General features: G+C 45.1%; 2 protein-coding genes and 1 pseudogene across 2 annotated transcripts; all 3 read left to right on the top strand.

Annotated features, from left to right (window-relative positions):
• The first annotated feature begins 6,675 nt into the window (after positions 1-6,675).
• On the top strand, positions 6,676-7,243 carry LOC105734046 (ATP synthase subunit d, mitochondrial-like). Its single transcript, XM_064376749.1, has one exon. The coding sequence runs from the start codon at positions 6,707-6,709 to the stop codon at positions 7,190-7,192; it is 486 nt and encodes a 161-aa protein (XP_064232819.1). The 5' UTR covers positions 6,676-6,706; the 3' UTR covers positions 7,193-7,243.
• Positions 7,244-8,680: 1,437 nt separating this feature from the next.
• On the top strand, positions 8,681-9,145 carry LOC135275289 (large ribosomal subunit protein uL23-like). The gene has a single exon (XM_064376748.1). The coding sequence runs from the start codon at positions 8,681-8,683 to the stop codon at positions 9,143-9,145; it is 465 nt and encodes a 154-aa protein (XP_064232818.1).
• A 1,095-nt stretch (positions 9,146-10,240) lies between these two features.
• On the top strand, positions 10,241-11,219 carry LOC105734045 (small ribosomal subunit protein uS9-like; annotated as a pseudogene).
• The last annotated feature ends 11,852 nt before the right edge of the window (positions 11,220-23,071 follow it).

Here is a 23,071-nt window from a genome sequence, read left to right as displayed (position 1 = left end):
AGATGAATGAAACTGACATTTCTCAGTTTCACTCTGGGCACTGGCTGAATCCTTCCTCTCACCTCCTCCTCTCCCTCATAGGATTTTTCTTGTTTGGAAACCACGTGTTGTGTTTATATTATGCCTATCCAGTCAATCTGAATGGAGGGTGGGGTATGGTTGGAGCCTAATCAGAGATGTTTCTTTGTGTTTTCCTGTTGGATCTTCCTGGAGAAAAGATTTTTTTTTTTTTTAGACAGAGTTTCGCTCTTGTTACCCAGACTGGAGTGCAATGGCGCGATCTCGGCTCGCCGCAACCTCTGCCTCCTGGGTTCAGGCAATTCTCCTACCTCAGCCTCCTGAGTAGCTGGGACTACAGGCATGCGCCACCATGCCCAGCTAATTTTTTGTATTTTTAGTAGAGACGGGGTTTCACCATGTTGACCAGGATGGTCTCAATCTCTTGACCTCGTGATTCACCCTCCTCAGCCTCCCAAAGTGCTGGGATTACAGGCATGAGCCACTGCGCCTGGCGAGAAAAGACATTTTAATAACCTTGGCTGCTAAGGACACCATGATAGAAACTGTCTCTGGCTATAGATAAATAGATCTAATACTAGTGTGAATATCTTAGGGTTTAGAATCTAGTAAGAAATAAAATACAAACTGGCGTGATGAAGATATATTCCTATTTTTTGGGATTGGGAGGCTTTACTTATTTTTTTAAAAGCTCTATTGAGGCCAGATGTGGTGGCTCATGCCTGTAATCCCACCACTTTGGGAGGCCAAGGCAGGCAGATCACCTCAGGTTAGGATTTTGAGACCAGTCTGGCCAATATGGTAAAACCCCATCTCTACTAAAAATACAAAAATTAGCTGGGCATGGTGGCACGTACCTGTAAGCCCAGCTACTTGGGAGACTGAGGCAGGAGAATCGCTTGAACTGGAAGGCAGAGGTTGCAGTGAGCCGAGATTGTGCCACTGCACTCCAGCCTGGGCAACAGAGCAAGACTCTGTCTCAGGAAAAAAAAAAAAAAAAAAAAGTAAGCTCTATATAGTCTTGACGGTCCAAAAACTTAATGCTTACGAAGGTGAAAGATCAGGAAATAAACATTAAAGCAAAATTCACTACATAAACCACCTTAAGAAATGGCTTGAAAAGTTGCCAATAAGAACTTGGAGATGCGCAAACCTAATTTAAGGCTTTTCAACTTATCCTTTTTGGGTGTCAGGGTCACCAAAAATATAAACAAATATAATAATAGGAGATTAAGCAAAAAGGAAATTATGCTCACATGCCATGCTCTCCTTTTCACATCTCTTCCTGTCTTCTAGAAAATTTTGCTTGTTTTTTTTTCCCAAAAGGAGGTGTGTGTTACTTACAATATTATGTTTTAGTAATTTTACCATATTTTAGTTTTAAAAATTCATTTTCTTGATTTTTAGCTTCCATTTCCATTTCAGTTTGTACCTGACAGAGAGAAGCATGGATTGGATTTGCTTGGGTTTTCTGAATTTCTTTTTTTTTCCTTTTTTTGAGAGTTATTCTCCCGAGAGTTATTCTCCCAAAATTTTTTCTGAATTTCATAATATAAATGGAAAGCTCAGAAGTGGGAGGAACACAGACCTTGATTAGTGAATTTCAAGCACCCAGTTCTCAGGGTGAAGGACAAGGTTAAGTCTACTCCAAATAATCCTACCATTCAGAAAACCTGGTGTGTCTACAGGTAAAAAAAACAGGCTGTGACTACAAACCTAAAAGTAAAGGCAAACAACTGCCAGACAGGCAGGAAAACGGGGGAGGCCCTTGGTAAATATTGCATGCCTCCTGGGGCCCCCATGGGCTTTGACTCAGGGAGGAGACGAAGGGAATTTGTTAAAGAAAGAAGATAACTGGGACAGACAAAAGCTTCTGGCACAGGAAGTTAGTTCGACTAAGGCTGCCGAAATGTAGGAATTCGAATGGGTTCCTGGGTGTGAGGTTGAAGGGAAACCTGATTGAAAAGAAGCTGCTGGTGTTGAGTCTCTCCTTAAGCTGTTCCTGCCTTCTGGGTAGTTGGTGTAAACTCAGGTACCCAAAGAAAATGTCCCTGAGAATTTTAAAAGGTTAAGCACCTGGGAAATTGCTTCAATGCAATGGTAGCACTACCTCCGATGATACTACCAAGCAAGTTATTACAAAACGGAAAAGCTCACAGATCAAATCGAGATGCTACAATCGTATGAAATCAAACACATGTAACAAAACAGGCAAAAAGATGGGATACATTAATCCATTAGGATAAGGTGCACGTGGGGTAGAAAGGGTAGCAGTGTTTGTATGTCCTCTGATACAGTGGTGTCGTCACAACAGCTACAGATGAGAACCAAGGTTGAGAATCTGAGATTCACTTAGGGCCCGGGATCTGCAGAACAGATGTACTGTACCTGGACACATGGGTGTGAATGTGCTCTTACCAGAGAGACAAAGGGGCAGGTATTCCTGGCCACAAAAGTAGTTCTTGGCTCATTGAGTAGCTTTCAAATTTATTTGTATTGCTTGGGCAGCATACATGTAAGGCTGGAGTGGGTGTCTTCAACACGTGGCCAATTCAAAAGTTGCCCTGTTGTGTGCTCCATGGTAACCATAGGATATTTAGGTTTCGGCTAAACATTAGGTGCCTCTTGCTTCCATCCTTTTAATGTTCTGTGTACATGTGCTCTGCTTAGCAAAGTCTAGTCTGTCTTACCAGTTATCAATTTATGTGTAATTAGTATGTCTTATGAGTTATACAAAATTCATTTGTTTTCTCTTCCATAGCCAAGGTGAACATTTTCAGACCATACAGCAAATGTGCATTGCACCTGATTATCATACAGTCTACATTCTTTCTGTAATTCGAATCTGGTAATTCTTAGCCTCGCCTAAATCCCAAATCTCATTTTTTTTTTTTTTTTGACAGTTTCACTCCATCACCCAGGGTGGAGTGCAGTGGCAAGATATCTGCTCACTGCAACCTCCACCTCCTGGGTTCAAGCGATTCTTCTGCCTCAGCCTCCCAAAGTAGCTGGGATTACAGGTACCTGCCACCTCACCCAACTAATTTTTGTATTTTTAGTAGAGACAGGGTTTCACCGTGTTAGCCAGGATGGTCTCGAACTCCTAACATAATGATCCGCCCACCTCGGCCTCCCAAAGTGCTGGGATTACAGGAGTGAGCCAACGTACCTGGCCTCCCAAATCTCATTTCTTAAGTCTCGTCCTTTCTCAGCCTCTCAGTAATCCTACAGTCATAGTTTTGTTGCATTTTGAGAGAACATTTTGCTATGTTACTCACTGCTGCCTCAACCTCCTGGCTCCAAGAGATCCTCCCACCTAAGCCTCCCTAGTAGCTGAGATCACAGGCTAATTTTTTTTTTTTTCTGTTTTTTGTAGAGACAGGCTGTCACTATTTTGCATAGAGACAGGCTGTCACTATTTTGCCTAGGTTGGTCTTGAACTCCTGGGCTCAAGGGATCCTTCCACCTTGTCCTGCCAAAGTGCTGGGATTGTAAGTGTGAGCCCCCACGCCTGGCCTGCAATCATACTTAGCCTTCAAGCTGTGTAAGCCTCTGTAAGTTCCTTCAGTGTGGTCCACATAACCATAACACACAGTTCCTGGTCACTTGGTTCCTGGTCAATTCCTAACTCATTAGGTCAATAAAAGTGACTCCTTTTATTTACTCAGATGCTGCCCTCTATTGGTGGGAAAAAGGCCATGTTTTAAGTATCTGCCACATTTTTTTTTTTTTTTTTTTTTTGAGACAGAGTCTGGCTCTGTCTCCCAGGAGGGAGTGCAGTGGCACCATCTCAGCTCACTGCAACCTCCACCTTCTGGGTTCAAGCAGTTCTCCTGCGTCAGCCTCTTGAGTAGCTAGAATTACAGGCGCATACCACCAAGACCTGCTAACTGTTGTAGTTTTAGTTGAGATGGGGTTTCACCATGTTGGCGAGGATGTCCTCCATCTCTTGACCTTGTGATCCTCCTGCCTCGGACTTCCAAAGTGCTGGGATTACAGACATGAGCCACTGTGCCCAGCCTCATCAGTCTTTGTCAGGATAAGAGAGATGATCGTTATTTCGTTATTCTTTATTTTTCTTTTTTTTTTTTAAGAGACTGGGTCTCACTATGTTGCCTAGGCTGGAGTGCAGTGGCTATTCACAGGTGCGATCCCACTACTGATCAGCACGGGAGTTATTTCATTATTCTTGTTTTTTTTTTTTTTAAGATGGAGTTTTGCTTTTGTTGCCCATGATGGAGTGCAATGGCGCAATCTCAGCTCACCTCAACCTCCGCCTCCTGGGTTCAAGTGATTCTCCTGCCTCAGCGTCCCAAGTAGCTGGGATTACAGGCATGCACCACCATGCCCAGCTAATTTTTGTATTTTTAGTAGAGAGATAGGGTTTCTCCATGTTGGTCAGGCCGGTCTTGAACTCCTGACCTCATGTGATCCCACCTGTGTCAGCCTCCCAAAGTGCTGGAATTACAGGTCTGAGCCACTACGCCCGGCCCATTTTTCTTAACTCTTCTTTTTTTTTTTTTTGAGACAGTTTCGCTCTTGTTGCCCAGTCTGGAGTGTAATGGCATGATCTTGGCTCATGCAACCTCTGCCTCCTAGGTTCAAGAGATTCTCTTGCCTCAGCCTCCCAAGTAGCTGGGAGGCGCCTGCCACCATGGCCGGCTAATTTTTGTATTTTTGGTAGACAGGTTTTTGCCATGTTGTCCAGACTGGTCTCTAACTCCTGACCTCAGGTGATCCGCTTGCCGTGGCCTCCCAAAGTGCTGAGATTACAGGCATAAACCACCGCGCCATGCCCCTTATTCTTAACTCTTACCAATGACTTTTTACTATGCCTTTCTCCAAAAACATGTTTTTTCCTTACAGTTCTTTTTTTTTTTTTTTTTTTTTTTTGAGACAGAGTTTCGCTCTTGTTACCCAGGCTGGAATGCAATGGCGCAATCTCGGCTCACCGCAACCTCCACCTCCTGGGTTCAGGCAATTCTCCTGCCTCAGCCTCCTGAGTAGCTGGGATTACAGGCACGCACCACCATGCCCAGATAATTTTTTGTATTTTTAGTAGAGACGGGGTTTCACCATGTTGACCAGGATGGTCTTGATCTCTTGACCTTGTGATCGACCCACCTTGGCCTCCCAAAGTGCTGGGATGACAGGCATGAGCCACTGTGCCCGGCTGCTTTTCTTACAGTTCCATAAATCAGAATACTCTGCCTCTTATGTCACTCACATCTTCCACAAGAATAGTGAATAACAGGCCGCTGTGTTGGCTCCCACCTGTAATCCCAGCCCTTTGGGAGGCCCAGGCGGGCGGATCACTTGAGTCAAGTGTTTGAGACAAGCCTGGACAACAGTGAGAAACCCTGTGTCTACTAAAAAATACAAACATTAGCTGGGCGTGGTGGCTCTCGCCTGTAATCTAGCTACTTGGGAGGCTGAAGCAGGAGGAGAATTGCTTAAACCTGGAAAGCAGAGGTTGGAGCGAGCTGAGATAGCTCCACTGCACTCCAGTGTGGGTAACAGTGTGAGACTCTATTTAAAAAAATAATAAACAAATACAAAAATTATCTGGGCATGGTGGTACAGGCCTGTAATACCAGCTACTCTGGAGGCTGAAGTAGGAGAATCACTTGAACCTGGGAGGTAGAGATTGCAGTGTGTGGAGATTGTGTCGTTGCACTCCAGCTTGGGTGACAGAGCTAGACTCCATGTCAAAAATTTACAAAAGAATAATAATAAAGTATTTTGGGCCTGGCACAGAGGGTTACGCCTGTAATCCCAGTATTTTGGGAGGCCAAGGACAATGGAGGTCAGGAGTTCGAGAGCAACCTGGCCAAAATAGTGAAAGCCCATCTCTACTAAAAACACAAAAATTAGCCAAGCATGGTGGTGTGCGCCTGTAGTCTCAGCTACCTAGGAGGCAGAGGCAGGAGAATCGCTTGCACCTGGGAGGCAGAGGTTGTAGTGAGCTGAGATCATGCCACTGCACTCCAGCCTGGGCAACACATTGAGACTCCATCTCAAAAAAAAAAAAATTTTTTTTGGTGAATATAGAGAGTTGTTTTCCAGAAAAGTTGTTATTTAATTATAATTCCACCAATAGTATACGAAGGCACCTATTTTTTTTTCTTTTCTCTCTTTTTTTTGAGACAGGGTCTCACTCTGTTGTCTGTTGCCCAAGTTGCAGTGCAGTGGTGTGATGTTGGCTCACTGAAGCCCGGATTTTCTGGGATTAGATGATCTTTCTCCCTCAGCCTCCCAAGTAGCTGGAACTATAGGCATACACACCACACTCAGCTAATTTTTATACTTTTTGTAGAGATGGGGTTCTGCTATGTTGCCTGGTCTGCAATGTCTGAGCGCAAATGATCTGCCTGCCTTGGCGTCCCAAAGGGTTCACGTTACAGGTGTGAGTCACTGTGCCAGGCCTGAAGGTACCTGTTTATTTGTATCCATATCAATCATAATGTTTTTATCTGTAAAAAGTTTGTAGTAACTTGGTGAAGCACAGTGGCTCACACCTGCAATCCCAGCACTGTCGGAGGCTGAGGCAGGAGGATCACTTGAGCCCTGGAGGCAGATGCTGCAATGAGTTATGATCATGCCACTGTACACCAGCCTGGGCAATCCTGTCTCTTAAAAAAGTAGAATTGGGGATGGTAGGCAGCCGGGGTCGGTGAAGGATCCCAAGATGGCTGGGCGAAAACTTGCTCTAAAAACCATTGACTGGATAGCATTTTGGGAGATCATACCCCAAAACCAAAAGGCCATTGCTAATTCCCTGAAATCCTGGAATGAGATCCTCACCTCCAGGTTGGCTGCTTTACCTGAGAATCCACCATCTATTGACTGGGCTTACTACAAGGCCAATGGGGCCAAGGCAGGCTTGGTGGATGACTTTGAGAAGAAGTTTAATGCCCTGAAGGTTCCTATACCAAAGGATCCATATACTGCCCTGGTGGATGCTGAAGAAAAAGAAGATGTGAAGTCTCATGCTGAGTGGGTGTCTCTCTCAAAGGCCAGGGTTGTAGAATATGAGAAACAGATGGAGAAATATAAGAACTTAATTCCATTTGAACAGATGACCATTGAGGACTTGAATGAAGCTTTCCCAGAAACCAAATTGGACAAGCAAAAGTATCCCTATTGGCCTCACCAACCAATTGAGAATTTATAAAATTGAGTCCAGGAGGAGGCTCTGGCCCTTATGTTTCACATTCTGGACATTAAAAATAAAAGTAATTATACAAAAAAAAAAAAAAAAGTAGAATTGGGGCTGGGCACGGTGGCTCATGCCTGTAATCCCAGCACTTTGGGAGGCCGAGGAGGGCAGATCACGATGTCAGGAGTTCGCGATCAGCCTGGCCAAAATAGTGAAACCTGTCTCTACTAAAAATACAAAAAATTAGCTGGGCATGGTGGTGGGCACCTGTGATCCCAGCTGCTTGGTAGGCTGAGGCAGGAGAATTGCTTGAACCTGGGAGGTGGAGGCTGCATGCAGTGAGCAGAGATCGTGCCATTGCACTCCAGCCTGGCAACAGTGTGAGACTCTGTCTCAAAAAAAAAAAAAAAAAGAAAAGAAAAAGAGTAGAATTGTAGAATTGGCCAGGCGCAGTGGCTCACGCCTGTAATACCAGTGCTTTGGGAGGCTGAGGTGGGCAGATCTCATGAGGTCAGGAGTTCAAGACCAGCCTGACCAACATGGAGAAACCCTGTCTCCACTAAAATAACTACAAAATTAGGTAGGGTGTGACGGCTCATGCCTATAATTGAAGCACTTTGGGAGGCCGAAGTGGGCGGATTATCTGAGGTCAAGAGTTTGAGAGCAGCCTGACCAAATGGTGAAACCCTGTCTCTACTGGAAATACAAAAATTAGCCAGGTGTGGTGGTGGGCGCCTATAATCTCAGCTACCTGCAGGGACTGAGGGAGGTGAATTGCTTGAACCCAGGAGGTGGAGGTTGCAGTGAGCCAAGATCGCCCCATTGCACTCCAGCCTGGGCAACAAAGTGAGACTCTGTCTCAAAAGAGAAAAAAAAATAGCCAGGTGTGCTGGCAGGCACCTGCAATCCCAGTTACTTGGGTGGCTGAGGCAGGAGAATCGCTTCAACTTGGGAGGCCAAGGCTGGGAGTCAGCTGAGATCCCGCCATTGTACTACAGCCTGGCCAAGAAGAGAGAAACTCTGTCTCAAAAAAATAAATAAAATAAAATAAAATTAAATTTAATTAAACAATTTGTAGTAACTCATGACTAGGAATTATTTGCATTAAAATACACTTCAGATACTAGCAAGAGACAGTAATCCAAAGGGAGGAATTTGTTTTTTCATTAAGAATTTATTGGGGGGCCGGGCACAGTGGCTCACGCCTGTAATCCCAGCACTTTGGGAAGCCGAGGCGGGTGGATCACGAGGTCAAGAGATCGAGACCATCCTGGTCAACATGGTGAAACCCTGTCTCTACTAAAAATACAAAAAATTAGCTGGGCATGGTGGTGTGCGCCTGTAGTCCCAGCTACTCAGGAGGCTGAGGCAGGAGAATTGCCTGAACCCAGGAGGCGGAGGTTGCAGTGAGCCGAGATCGCGCCATTGCATTCCAGCCTGGGTAACAAGAGCGAAACTCCGTCTCAAAAAAAAAAAAAATTTATTGGGGATCATTTTCACAAGATGGAGCCAAAAGCGAAGAAGGAAGCTCCTGCCCCTCCTAAAGCCCAAGTCAAAGCGAAGTCTTTAAAGGCCAAGAAGGCAGTGTTGAAAAGTGTACACAGCTACAAAACAAAGATCTGCACATCACCCACTTTCCGGCCCAAGACACTGCGACTCCGGAGGCAGCCCGAATATCCCCGGAAGAGCGCCCCCAGGAGAAACAAGCTTGACCACTATGCTGTCATCAAGTTTCTGCTCACCACTGAGTCTGCCATGAAGAACATAGAGGGCAACAATGCACTTGTGTTCACTGTGGATGTTAAAGTCAACAAGCACCAGCTCAAACAGGCTGTGAAGAAGCTCTATGACACTGATGTGGCCAAGGTCAGCACCCTGAATCGGCCTGATGGAGAGAAGAAGGCATATGTTCCACTGGCTCCTGATTACAATGCTTTGGATGTTGCCAACAAAATTGGGATCATCTAAACTGAGTCCAACTGGCTAATTCTAAATATATGTGTATCTTTTCACCATTAAAAAAAAATTTATTGCCAGGCGCTGTGGCTCACGCCGTGTAATCCTAGCACTTTGGGAGGCTGAGGTGGGTGGATCACTGAGGTCAGGAGTTCAAGATCAGCCTGGCCATCATGGTGAAACCCCATCTTAAAAAAAAAAAAAAAATTATTGGGCTAGGTGGGGTGGCTCACGCCTGTAATCCCAGCACTTTGGGAGGCTGAGGCAGGCGGATCATGAGGTCAGAAGTTCGAGGCTAGCCTGACCAATATGGTGAAACCCTGTCTCTACTAAAGATACAAAAAATTAGTGGGGCATGGTGGCAGACGCCTGTAATCCCAGCTACTCGGGAGGCCGAGGTAGGAGAATCCCTTGAACCTGGGAGGCAGAGGTTGCAGTGAGCCATGATTGTGCCATTGCACTCTAGCCTGGGCGACAAGGTGAGACTCTGTCTCAAAAAAGAAAAAAAAATATTTGTTTTTATTTATTTTATTTTATTTTATTTTATTTTATTTTTGAGACGGAGTTTCGCTCTTGTTACCCAGGCTGGAGTGCAATGGCACAATCTCGGCTCACCGCAACCTCTGCCTCCTGGGTTCAAGCAATTCTCCTGCCTCAGCCTCCTGAGTAGCTGGGACTACAGGCGTGTGCCACCCTGCCCAGCTAATTTTTGTATTTTTAGTAGAGACGGGGTTTCACCATGTTGACCAGGATGGTCTCGATCTCTTGACCTCGTGATCCACCCGCCTTGGCCTCCCAAGGTGCTGGGATTATAGGTGTGAGCCACCGCGCCCGGCCAAAATTATTTGTTTTTAATTGACTCGTAATAATTGTACATACAGGGTACATTATGATGTTTCAAATACATGTATACATTGTGTATTGACCAAATCATGGTATTTAGCATATCCATAACTTCAAATGTTGATCATTTCTGTGTTTGTTTGTTTGTTTGTTTTAAGACAGAGTCTCACTCTGTCACCCAGGCTTGAGTGCAATTGGCTGGTCTTGGCTTACTGCAAATAATAATAATAAATAAATACAAAAATTAGCAGGGCGTGGTGGCGCATGCCTGTAATGCCCAGCCAAATGTTGATCATTTCTTTGTAGGAAGAACATTCAGAATCTTTTCTTCTAGTTATTTTGTCAAGAGGAAAATTCGACTTTACTTGAAAATAGCATTATTGCCAGGTGCGGTGGCTCATGCCTGTAATCCCAGCACTTTGAAAAGCCAAGGCAGGAACATCACCTGAGGTTGGGAGTTCGAGACCAAACTGACCAAAATGGAGAAACCCCCACTCTACTAAAATGCAAAAAAATTAGCCTGGCCTGGTGGTGCATGCCTGTAATCTCAGCTACTCGGGAGGTTGAGGCAGGAGAATCACTTGAACCTGGGAGGCGGAGGTTGTGGTGAGCTGAGATCCTGCCATTGCACTCCAGCCTGGGCAACAAGAGCAAAAACTCCGTCTCAAATAAAAAAAGAAAAAGATATTAGAAAATACCGTTATTTTTCAGGTATCTTTCCTTCCTGAGAGAACATGTTAAAAAGCAAAGGATCGTTTTTCTGGTTGTGGTGCTGTGCGGTGAAGTTCTCTAGTCCACACTCGAAGCTCTGTCCTCCAAGGGCCCGCTGCAGTCCATGCAGGTCTTTGGGTGCAAGGAGACAGCCACAGCTGTGGTGAACTGCAAACGTGAAAACGGCCTCATCAAGGTGAACGGGCGGGCCCTGGAGATGATCGAGCCACGCACGCTACAACACAAGCTGCTGGAGCCAGTTCTGCTTTCTCAGCAAGGAGCGATTTGCTGGTGTGGACATCCTGGTCCCCGTGAAGGGTGGTGGTCACGTGGCCTAGATTTATGCTATCCGTCAGTCCATCTCCAAAGCCCTGGTGGCTATTACCAGAAATATGTGGATGAGGCTTCCAAGAAGGAGATCAAAGACATCCTCATCCAGCATGACCGGACACTGCTGGTAGCTAATCCCCATCGCTGCGAGTCCAAAAAGTTTGGAGACCCTGGTGCCCGTGCTCGCTACTAGAAATCCTAGAAATAAGCCCACCAATAACCCCATCATCATGATGAAAATTCACCTGTATAATAAACCGTTTTTGAGAGATTTAAAAAAAAAGTGAAAGATCCCACCACTAAGATTTTAGCTTTCTAAATACCATTCTCCAACAAAAGGAACCAGAGATCTTTGGAGAAATGACTAATTCTAGGTCAAGGGCAGGGAAAATACAAGATTAGCCTGGAGCATCTTATAGTATTGGAAAGCTAGAAAGTTCAAGAAAAAACAAAAGATGCTGGCATGTTTGAAGGCCACTAGAACCAACCTGAAGGAGCTCCCAATGGCCAAAGCTGGGACACTTTGAATAATAGTACAACATAAAAAGATAAAACAAGACCTGGCGAAGTGGCTCATGCCTACAATCCCAGTACTTTGGGAGGCCAACGTTGTGGATCACGAGGTCATGAGTTTGAAACCAGAGTAGCCAACATAGTGAAACCCCTTCTCTACTAAAAAAAAAAAAAAAAAAACCTGAATTGAACCTCAGGAAAAATAATACAAAAAAAAATTAGCTGGGTGTGGTGGCAGGTCCCTGTAATCCCAGCTACTCAGGAGGCTTGAACCCGGGAGGTGGAGGTTGCAGTTACCGGAGAGTGTGCCACTGCACTTCAGCCTGGGCAACAGTGCAATACTCCGTCTCAAAAAAAAAAAAAAAAAAAGATAAAACAAATATCTGTTCCCCCCCAAAGGAATAAAACAAAAATCTGAGTCATAATGATATAAATGATTGTAAACAAGCAAATGGAGAAGGGAAAATGTCTTATAGATGAATTTCAAATCTTTCAAGAAGTATTCTTTGTTTCTTTTGTTTCGTATTTTGAGATGGAGTCTCACTGGGTTGCCCAGGCTGGAGAGCAGTGGCAAGATCTTGGCTCAGTGCAACTTCCACCTCCCGGGTTCAAGCGATTCTCCTGACTCAGCCTCCCAAGTAGCTGGGACTACAGGCACGCACCACCATGCCCAGCTAATTTTTTGTATTTTTAGTAGAGACGGGGTTTCACCGTGTTGGCCAGGATGGTCTCGATCTCTTGACCTTGTGATCCACCAGCCTCAGCCTCCCAAAGTGCTGGGATTACAGGCGTGAGCCACCACGCCCAGCCCTGGCTAATTTTCATATTTTTAGTAGAGAAGGGGTTTCACCATGTTGGTAAAGTTAGTCTTGAACTCCTGACCTTGTGACCCACCCACCTTGGCCTCCCAAAGTGCTGAGATTATAGGTGTGAGCCACAGTGCCTGGCCACAAGAGGTGGAATTTAGTTCCCTGCCCCTGAATATGTACTGGAACTTAGTGACTCACTGTCAAAGAATACAGGTTGGAAAGGAAAAGATAGTAACTTGACAGTTGGGAAACTTGGTAGACACTAAGTGATTAACGTTATATCATTACTGATTATTCATGTTGATATCATGTATCATCTGAGAAGTGATGAGAATACCTCCCTTCTGTAGTATTCTTCCCTAAACCTCATTTTGACCATGAAAAACATCAGACAAACTGAAGCCAAGGGACCTCCTACGAAGTACTTGACTAGTACTGTTCAAAAGAGTCCAAGTCATCTAACTCAAGGAAAGAATGAGAAACTTGCACACCAGAAGAGATTAAGGAGAAATGATGATGAAATACAATGTGTCATTCTGGACTGGATCCTGGAACAGAAAAAGAGTATTAGTGGAAAAACTGGTGAAATCTGAATAAAGTCCGTAGTTAATAGTATTGCGGCAGTGTTAACTTCTTAGCTTTATCAAATGTACCACGGTTATGTGCTGGGTTAAGATGCTAACACTGGGAGAAGCTGAGTGAAGAATACAGGAACTCATTGAAATACATTTGTAAATTTATGTAAATCAAAAATTACTACAAAGTAAAAGGTTTCTGTAAAAAAAAAAGTGATAGTGTCAGCCAGCCTAACCAACATGTTGAAACCCACATCTCTACTAAAACTACAAAAATTAGCCAGGCATGGCAGTGAGTGCCTGTAATCTCAGCTACTTGGGAGGCTAAGGCAGGAGAATTGCTTCAACCTGGGAGGAACAAGTGTCTTCTGTTTTTTTTTTTTTTTTTTTTTTTTTTGAGATGGAGTCTTTGTCACCCAGGCTGGAGTGCAATTACGAAATCTCTATCTTGGCTCACTGCAACCTCTGCATCCCAGGTTTAAGCATTTCTTTGCCTCAGCCTCCCAAGTAGCTGAGGCTACAGGTGCCCGCCACCAACCTGTCTAATTTTTATATTTTTTGTACAGACAGGGTTTCACCATCTTGGTCAAGTTGGTCTTGAACTCCTGACCTCATGATCCACCCACCTCGGGCCTCTCAAAGTGCTGGCATTACAGACATGAGCCACCTCGCCTGGCCTAGAACAAGTGTCTTTCTTTCTTTCTTTTTTTTTAAGAAGGAGTCTCACTCTGTCACCCAGGCTGGAGTGCAATGGGGCGATCTCGGCTCACTGCAACCTCCGCCTCCCGGGTTCAAGCAATTCTCCTGCCTTAGCTTCCCAAGTAGCTGTGACTACAGGCACTTGCCACCACACCCAGCTAATTTTTGTATTTTTAGTAGAGATGGGATTTCACCATATTGGCAGGGTGGTCTCAAACTCCTGACCTTGTTGTCTGCCAGCCTCTGCCTCCCAAAGTGCTGGGATTACAGGTGTGAGCCACTGTGCCTGGCCGGAACAAGTGACTTTCTAAGGTGCATCTATAAATATTACCCAAGCAGAGTAGTGACAACAGGATTGCTTAAGGGAAACTGTATAGGGCAGTAATAGTGGAGAACTGGAATCAAGTTTTATTGACTGCCCCAAATGGAGAATTCAAAATAAGTAATAAGCTAGGCATGGTGGTTCATGCCTGTAATTCCAGAACTTTGGGAGGCCAAGGTAGGTGGATCATCTGAGGTTGAGAGTTTGAGACTAGTCTGACCAACATGAAGAAACCCTGTGTCTACTAAAAATACAGAATCAGCTGGGCACAGCGGCTCATACCTGTAGTCCTGTTAGTCCCAGCTACTCAGGAGGCTGAGGCAGGAGAATCACTTGAACCCAGGAGGCAGAGGTTGCAGTGAGCTGAGATCGCGCCATTGCACTCCAGTCTGGGCAACAAGAGCGAAACTGTCTCCAAAAAAAAAAAATGAATAGAGAACAATTTATTTATTTGTTTGTTTATATTTTGAGATGGAGTCTTGTTCTGTCACCCAGGCTGGAGTGTAGTGGCACGATTGATCTAGGCTCACTGCAACGTTCGAGCGATTCTCCTGCCTCAGCCTCCTGAGTAGCTGAGATTACAGGCACCTGCCATCATGCTTAGCTAATTATTTGTAGTTTTAGTAGATTCAGGGTTTCATCATGTTGGTCATGCTGGTCTCAAATGCTCAACCTCAGGTGATCCTCCCACCTCGGCCTCCCAAAGTGCTGGGATTACAGGTGTGAGCGTCTGCGCCCAGTCACAAAGTACTTTAAAAATATGGCCTTTCAAATCAACTGAACCTTTCTTTTTTTTTTTTTTTTTGAGACAGAGTGTTTCGCTCTTGTTACCCAGGCTGGAGTGCAATGGCACAATCTCAGCTCACCGCAACCTCCGCCTCTTGGGTTCAGGCAATTCTCCTGCCTCAGCCTCCTGAGTAGCTGGGATTACAGGCGCACACCACCATGCCCAGCTAATTTTTTGTATTTTTAGTAGAGACGGGGTTTCACCGTGTTGACCAGGATGGTCTCGATCTCTTGACCTCGTGATCCACCCACCTCGGCCTCCCAAAGTGCTGGGATTACAGGCGTGAGCCACCGCGCCTGGCAACTGAACCTTTCTTAAAGAAATCTAGGCCAGGCACAGTGGCTCATGGCTAATCCCAGCACTTTGGGAGGCTGAGACATGAAGTTTGCTTGAGACTGAGAGTTCAAGACCAGCCTGGGCAGCAAAGTGAGACCCCGTCTGTACAAAAATAAAAAATAATAAATAAGTAATTTAAAAAAGAAGTGGTCAGGACATGGTGGCTCATTCCTGCAATTTCAGCATTTTAGGAAGCGGCCAGATTGTTTGAGCCCAGAAGTTCAAGATCAGCCTGGGCAACATGGCAAAAACTGTCTCTACGAAAAATAAAAAAAGGAGGCCGGCATGGTGGCTCACGCCTGTAATCCAAGCACTTTGTGACCAAGGCAGGCAGATCACCTGAGGTCGGGAGTTCAAGACCAGCCTGACCAACATGGTGAAACTTGGTCTTTAAAAAATATATACATATATATATATAAAGTAACCAGGAGTAGTGGCACAAGCCTGTGGTACCAGCTACTTGGAGGCTGATGTGGGAGGATGGGTTGAGCCCAGGAAGTTAAACCTATAGTGAGCTGTAATTGTACCACTGCACTCCAGTCTGGGCAACAGAGTGAGACCATGTCTCAAGAAAAAAAAAAAAAAGAAGGAAAAAGAAAAAAAGAAAGAAAACTGTAGTAATGAGCTCTGACACACTACAAATAGGAAAATATTGGGATACTGGGTTTTCATGGCAGATGATAATCTTCCACTTGGAGTAAAGTAACTCTGTAAGATAAAGAGAGAATTCTTCCCTAAAACTGGAGCATTATTTACACAATTGATTATTTTCTGGAAAAGAATTATGCTATATTCTAGGGATAATTTTTTTTTTTTTTTTGGAGATGGAGTTTTGCTCTTGTTACTCAGGCTGGAGTGCAATGGCACGATCTCGGCTCACCACAACCTCTGCCTCCTGGGTTCAGGCAATTCTCCTGCCTCAGCCTCCTGAATAGCTGGGATTACAGGCACACGCCACCATGCCCAGCTAATTTTTTGTATTTTTAGTAGAGACGGGGTTTCACCATGTTGACCAAGATGGTCTCCATCTCTTGACTTCGTGATCGACCCACCTCGGCCTCCCAAAGTGCTGGGATTACAGGCGTGAGCCACCGCGCCTGGCCTCTAGGGATAATTTTTATCCCTAGAAACCCTTGTTAGATATAGACTGGCAATTGTTTAACCAGTTAGAAAGGCATCAGATAAAATATTTTAAAAATATTTTATTTATTTATGTATTATTATTTTTGAGATGGAGTCTCATTCTGTCACCCAGGCTGGAGTGCAATGCGTGGTCTTGGCTCACTGCAACCTCTGCCTCCCAGGTTCAAGTGAGTCTCCTGCCTTAGCCTACCAAGTAGCTGGAAATACAGGTGCTATCACCACACCTGGCTAATTTTTGTATTTTTTTTTTGAGACAGAGTTTCGCTTGTTACCCAGGCTGGAGTGCAATGGCATCATCTCGGCTCACTGCAACCTCCGCCTCCTAAGTTCAAGCAATTCTCCTGCCTCAGCCTCCTGAGTAGCTGACTACAGGTGCGTGCTACCACACCCATCTAATTTTTGTATTTTATTTTTATTTTTTTTAATTTTTTAAAATTTTTCAAAATTTTTATAAGAAAAGCGGGGTTTCACCATGTTGGTCAGGCTGGTCTTGAACTCCCGACGTCAGGTGATCAGCCCACCTTGGCCTCCAAAGTGCTTTGATTACAGGCGTGAGCCACCATGCCCGGCCTAAGTTTTGTATTTTTAGTAGAGATGGGTTTCACCATGTTGACCAGGATGGTCTCGATCTCTTGACCTTGTGATCCACCAGCCTCAGCCTCCCAAAGTGCTGAGATTATAGGCATGAGCCACTGTGCCTGGCCCAATTTTTGAATTTTTTAGTAGAGACAGGGTTTCACTATGTTGGCCAGGCTGGTCTTGAACTCCTGACTTCATGATCCACCCACCTCGGCCTCCCAAAGTGCTGGGATTACAGGCATGAGCTACTGTGCCTGGCCCAGATAAAATATTTGAATCAAGCTGAATTTAGTCCTTTTTTTTTTTTTAGATGCAGTCTTGCTCTGTTGCCCAGGCTGGAGTCAGTGGCTTGATCTTGGCTTACTGTAACTTCTACCTCCCATGTTCCAGTGATTCTGCTGCCTCAGCCTTCTGAGTAGATGGGACTACAGGCACTCACCCACCATGCCCACTTAATTTTTGTATTTTTAGTAGAGATGAGGTTTCACCAAATTGGCCAGGCTGGGCTCAAACTCCTGACCTTGTGATCTATCCACCTCAGCCTCCCAAAGTGCTGGGATTACAGACAAGAGCCACCGCACCCGACATTTTTTTTTTTTTTTTGAGATGGAGTTTTGCTCTTGTTGCTCAGGCTGGAGTACAATGGCACGATCTTGGCTCACCGCAACCTCTGCCTTCTAGGTTCAAGTGATTCTCCTGCCTCAGCCTCCCAAGTAGCTGGGATTACAGGCATGCACAACTACACCCAACTAATTTTGTATTTTTAGTAGAGATGAAGTTTCTCCCTGTTGGTCAGGCTGGTCTAAAACTCTCGACCTCAAGTGATCCACCCACCTTGGCCTCCCAAAGTGCTGGGATTACAGGTGTGAGCCACCAAGCCCGGCCTGAATTTAGTTTTTACAAATTTAATTTATTCATTATACAATTTATTGTATTCTATTAATTATATAATTTATTTAATTTGATTAATTAATTTTTTTTGAGACGTAATTTTGCTCTGTTGCCCAGGCTGGAATGCAGTGGCACAATCTCAGCTCACTGCAACCTCCGCCTCCTGGATTCAAGCGATTCTCCTGCCTCAGACTCCGAAGCAGCTACGCCAAACTAATTTTTGTATTTTTAGTAGAAATGGGGTTTCACTGTGTTGGCCAGGCTAGTCTCAAACTCCTGACCTCATGATCTGCCCACCTTTGCCTCCCAAAGTTCTGGGATTACAGACATGAGCCACCATGCCTGGCCTAATTTATTTAATTGTATTAATGAATTTATTCATCAGAAAACATTCACTTGGGATAAAAGTTATGAATGTAGTAAATTTGGGAAATTTGTTCCTCCAAGGCTACCCTTTATTGCTGTTTACCCAGGAATCTGAACTCACTCAAATAGAGGTCTGGCCTTTGTTTCTGGCTCCTAGGAGGTAACCTCTAAACCCTTGACCTTTCCCAAGTGATAAAAGTGTTTGTTATTCATGGTGGACCCCTTGTACCATGTGGTATCAGCCCCACCTCTGAGGGCTTGGAGTAGGGGTTGAAAATGGAGTTCAATCACATGGGCAACCAATCAGTAAGCTCCAATACAGTCTAAGGACACTGAAGCTAAAGTGAGCTTCCTGGTTTGGCAGTACTGGGGCATACTGCTATACATCAATGCCAAGAGAATAACACTTCCAAAGGGCAAGAGAAGCTTCACTTTTGGAACACTCTGGAATGCTGCCCTGTGTGTGTCTTCCCTTGCTTGATTTTTTTTTTTTTGAGATGGAGTCTCACTCTTGTCGCCCAGACTGGAGTGCAGTGGCACTATCTTGTCTCACTACAACCTCTGCCTCTCAGATTCCAGTGATTCTCCTGCCTCAGCCTCTCGAGTAGCTGGGACTACAGGCGTGTGCTGCTATACCTGGCTAATTTTTGTGTTTTCAGTAGAGATGAGGTTTCACTATGTTAGCCAGGCTGGTCTGTTTTGAGCTCCTGACTTCAAGTGACATACATGCCTCAGCCTCCTAAAGTGCTGGGATTACAGGCATGAGCCACCTCGCCCAACCTACCTCGATTGATTTTAGTGTATCCTCTCCCTGCAATAAATGTGACTGTAATTGTAATTGGTTTCAATGAGTTCTGTGAGTCTTTTTAGTGAACTGTCAAACCTGAGGGTCATTTTGGGAAACACTCAAACTTGCAACTGGTGTCAGAACTGGGGATGGTCTTGTGTGGGCTCCTCCCTCTAACTTTGTATTTGGACCCTAACTCCTTGCAGTTGGGTCAAAAGTCTTGGGCAGATTTGGCAGTCAGGAGGATTGTACCCTTAACCTCACAGACTGGCTAACTCCACGTTGGTGTTAGAAATGGGATGTGCCAGCTTGACTCTGACTTAGTAAAACATGTGGTTTGGGAAGAGAAAGGATGAGAGAGTGGGAGGTGGTGAAACTTTTTTTTTTTTTTGAAATGAAGTCTTGCTTTGTTGCCCAGGCTGGAGTGCAGTGGCGCAATCTCGGATCACTGCAACCTCTGCCTTTCAGGTTCAAGCAATTCTCCTGCCTCAGCCTCCTCAGTGGCTGGGATTACAAGTGTGCACTATCATGCCCCGCTAATTTTTTTTTTTTTTTTTTTTTTGAGACGGAGTTTTGCTCTTGTTACCCAGGCTGGAGTGCAATGGCGCGATCTCGGCTCACCGCAACCTCCATCTCCTGGGTTCAAGCAATTCTCCTGCCTCAGCCTCCCGAGTAGCTGGGACTACAGGCGTGTGCCACCATGCCCAGCTAATTTTTGTATTTTTAGTAGAGACAGGGTTTCACCATGTTGACCAGGATGGTCTCGATCTCTTGACCTCGTGATCCACCCGTCTCGGCCTCCCAAAGTGCTGGGATTATAGGTGTGAGCCACCGCGCCCGGCTAATTTTTGTATTTTTAGTAGAGATGGGGTTTTGCCATGTTGGCCAGGCCAGTCTCCAACTCCTGACCTCAGGTGATATGCCCACCTTGGCCTCCCAAAGTGCTAGGATTACAGGCATGAGCCACCATGCCTAGCCGAGTTGATGAAATTTTGATTCCTGGGTGGCCACCGGGGCATTCATGGCACTGAAATATAACTGTGCTGCAATCAGTTACAGAAATGAAAAGTTACTAATGGAATTTAGAAATGACGGATCAGGCTGGGCATGTAATCCCAGCACTTCGGGAGGCCAAGGCAGGTGAATCATCTGAAGTCAGGAGTTTGAGATCAGCCTGGCCAACATGGTGAAACCCTGTGTCTACTAAAAGTACAAAAAATTAACCAGGTGTGGTGGTGCTTACCTGTAGTCCAAGCTACTTGGAGGTTGAGGCACAAGAATTGCTTGAACTCCAGAGGTGGAGGTTGCAGTGAGCCAAGATTGTACAGTCCAGCCTGGGTGACAGAGCAAGACTCTATCTCAAAAAAAGAAAATGATGGATCAAACTTCCAGGAACTTTGCTTACAGAATAAATGCATAAGGAAATGCAAAGTAACAAGAAACAAGCAAAATATACAATCCCTTGGTTATTGTTGTATGTAAAATCTAAAATGAAAATTTCAGGAGAGTGTTGCAGTGGATTCTGATGCTAGGCCAAACTTGGATTTTGGCCAGACTGAACTATAGCCTCTAGCCTCAGGGCCCCTACCAACAGGTAACAGTTAAAGTGAAAAGGAGGCCGGGCGTGGTGGCTCATGCCTATAATCCCACCACTTTGGGAGGCCAACGTGGGTGGATCACCTGAGGTCAGGAGTGCAAGACCAGCCTGGGCATCACGGTGAAACCCCATCTTTTTAAAAAAAAAAAAAAAAAAAGAAGTGGGATGAGTGGGACCCGCATGGTAGTTCATGCCTGTAATCCCAGCACTTTGGGAGGCCGAGGTGGACGGATCACTTGGGGTTAGGAAATCGAGACTAGCCTGGCCAACATGGTGAAACCCCATCTTTTTTAAAAAATAATAATAATACAAAAATTAACTGGGCATGATGGTGCATGCCTGTAGTCCCAGCTACTCAGGAGGCTAAGGTAGGAGAATCGCTTGAACCTGAAAGGCAGAGGTTGCAGCGAGCCAAGATGGCTTCACTGCACTCCAGCCTAGGCAACAGAGCGAGACTTCCTCTCAAAAAAAAAGGCTGGGCACAGTGGCTCATGCCTGTAATCCCAGCACTTTGGGAGGCCCAGGTGGGCGGATCACCTGAGTTCAAGAGTTTGAGACCAGCTTGGCCAACATGGCGAAACCCCATCTTTACTAAAAATACAAAAATTAGCTGGGCATGGTGGCACACGCCTGTAATCCCAGCTATTTTCGGAGGCTGAGGCAGGAGAATCACTTGAACACAAGAGGAGGAGGTTGTGGTGAGCCAAGATCGCACCATTGCATTCCAGCCTGGGCAATAAGAGCAAGATTCTGTCTCAAAAAAAAAAAAAAAAAAGTGGGTAATGAGTGACTGGGCATAGTGGCTCATGCCTGTAATCCCAGCACTTCTGTAGGCTGAGGCAGGTGGATTATCTGAGGTCATGGCCTCAAGATCAGCCTGGTGAAACCTTGTCTCTACTAAAAATACAAAAATTAGCCAGGCGTGGTGGCCTGTGTCTGTAGTCTTAGCTACTCAGGAGGCGAAGGCAGGAGAATTACTTGAACCTGGGAGACAGAGGATTCATTGAGGTGAAATTGCATTACTATACTCCAGCCTGGGAGACAGAGCGAGACTCTTCAAAAAAAACCAAAAACAGCCAGGTGCAGTGACTCAAGCCTGTAAAACTCCGTCTCAAAAAAAAAAAAAAAAAAAAAAAATATATATATATATATATATATATATATATATATATTACCTGGGCATGGTGGCATGCGCCTATAGTCCCAGCTACTTGGGAGGCTGAGGCAGGAGAATTGCTTGAACCCAGGAGGTGGAGGTTGCAGTGAGCTGAGATCACGCCACTGCACTCCAGCCTGTGGCAACAGAGGGAAACTCTGTCTCAAAAAAAAAAAAAAAAAAAAAAAAAAAAAAAAAAAAAAAAAAAAAGTAGCTGGGCATGATAGCAGGCTCCTGTAATCCCAGCTACTCAGGAGGTTGAGGCAGGAGAATCCCTTAAGCCCAGGAGGTGGAGGTTGCAGTGAGCTGAGACCGTGCCATAGCACTCGGGCAAGAGAGTGAGACTGTGTCTCAAAAACAAACAAACAAAAAAAACAAAAAAACATAAAGAAACCTTACCTCCAGTCACCTGGGATGATGGTTCTGGAATTTAATCAAAAGAAGAACTGATGAGAGAGTCTGGGTATCTTGGCCTGACCTCCAGTAGGGGATTCAAAGTCATATGCACATGAGTGAGTAAAATAGTAAGAGGTAGAGAAGTGATATTTCTGGGACTCCTTGACACAGGAGCCCCATGGACTGTTGTTCAAAGATCTGTTGGTGAAGGTCTAAGGGGCTACAGTAAAGTTGGGAGGATATGAGTACAAAAGACTGGTAAGATTAAGGTGAACATTTGGATGGAAATTGGTCTGTTTGAAAAGATTTTATGTGAAACAATTGTGTCTCCTTTACCTGAATGTATTACGGGGACTGATACCATGTCTGACTGGGGAATGCTTCCCTACCTAGTATTGTAAAACAGAAGGCATATACATCTATCCTTCTGCCCATATTGATTGGACATACCTGCGAATGGGCTGGGGGTCACTAGGTCTGGGCTGGGAGTCACTAGGTCTGGGCTGGGATTGGTTCTGTTTCAAGTTACAGATCTAGCTGAGCTAGGCTTCTCCCTGAGGTTTGTACTAAGTTATCTCTGCCTGTTTACTTTGGAGGCCAGGCCAAGATTGCAGCAGTTACCCAGAGGAAGCTCTTACCTAGCAAAAGCAGATATGGGCCGGGTGCGGTGGCTCACGCCTATAATCTCAGCACTTTGGGAGGCCAAGGCGGGTGGATCACTTGAGGTCAGGAGTTCAAGACCAGCCTGACCAATACGGTGAAACCCTGTCTCTTTAAAAAAAAAAAAAAAAAAAAAAAAAAAGCAGATATACTAGAAGACAAGTAAAAAGAGGCAAGTACTCTTGAGACCTAGGCTCACAATTGATATTCCTTATTCTGTTGGCCAATTCAACTCATATGACTGAATGTAAAGTTAAAGTGGGCTGGGCACAGTGGCTCATGCCTGTAATCCCAGCACTTTGGGAGGACAAAGTGGGAGGATTGCCTGAGGTCAGGAGTTCACGACCAGCCTGGTAGTATGGTAAAACCCCATCTCTACTAAAAATACAAAAATGAGCTGGGTGTTGTGGTGCATGCCTGTAATCCCAGCTTCTCAGG

The sequence above is a fragment of the Aotus nancymaae genome, unplaced genomic scaffold (assembly GCF_030222135.1).
Source record: "Aotus nancymaae isolate 86718 unplaced genomic scaffold, 86718_ANA_hifiasm-v0.15.2.pri h1tg000016l, whole genome shotgun sequence".
Taxonomy (NCBI): domain Eukaryota; kingdom Metazoa; phylum Chordata; class Mammalia; order Primates; family Aotidae; genus Aotus; species Aotus nancymaae.
Note: the sequence above shows the minus strand (reverse complement) of the source record. Positions and strands in the feature narration are given on the sequence as shown.

Coding starts and splice junctions, on each gene's coding strand:
- LOC105734046 (XM_064376749.1), top strand. CDS start 6,707: ATGGCTGGGCGAAAACTTGCTCTAAAAACCATTGACTGGATAGCATTT.
- LOC135275289 (XM_064376748.1), top strand. CDS start 8,681: ATGGAGCCAAAAGCGAAGAAGGAAGCTCCTGCCCCTCCTAAAGCCCAA.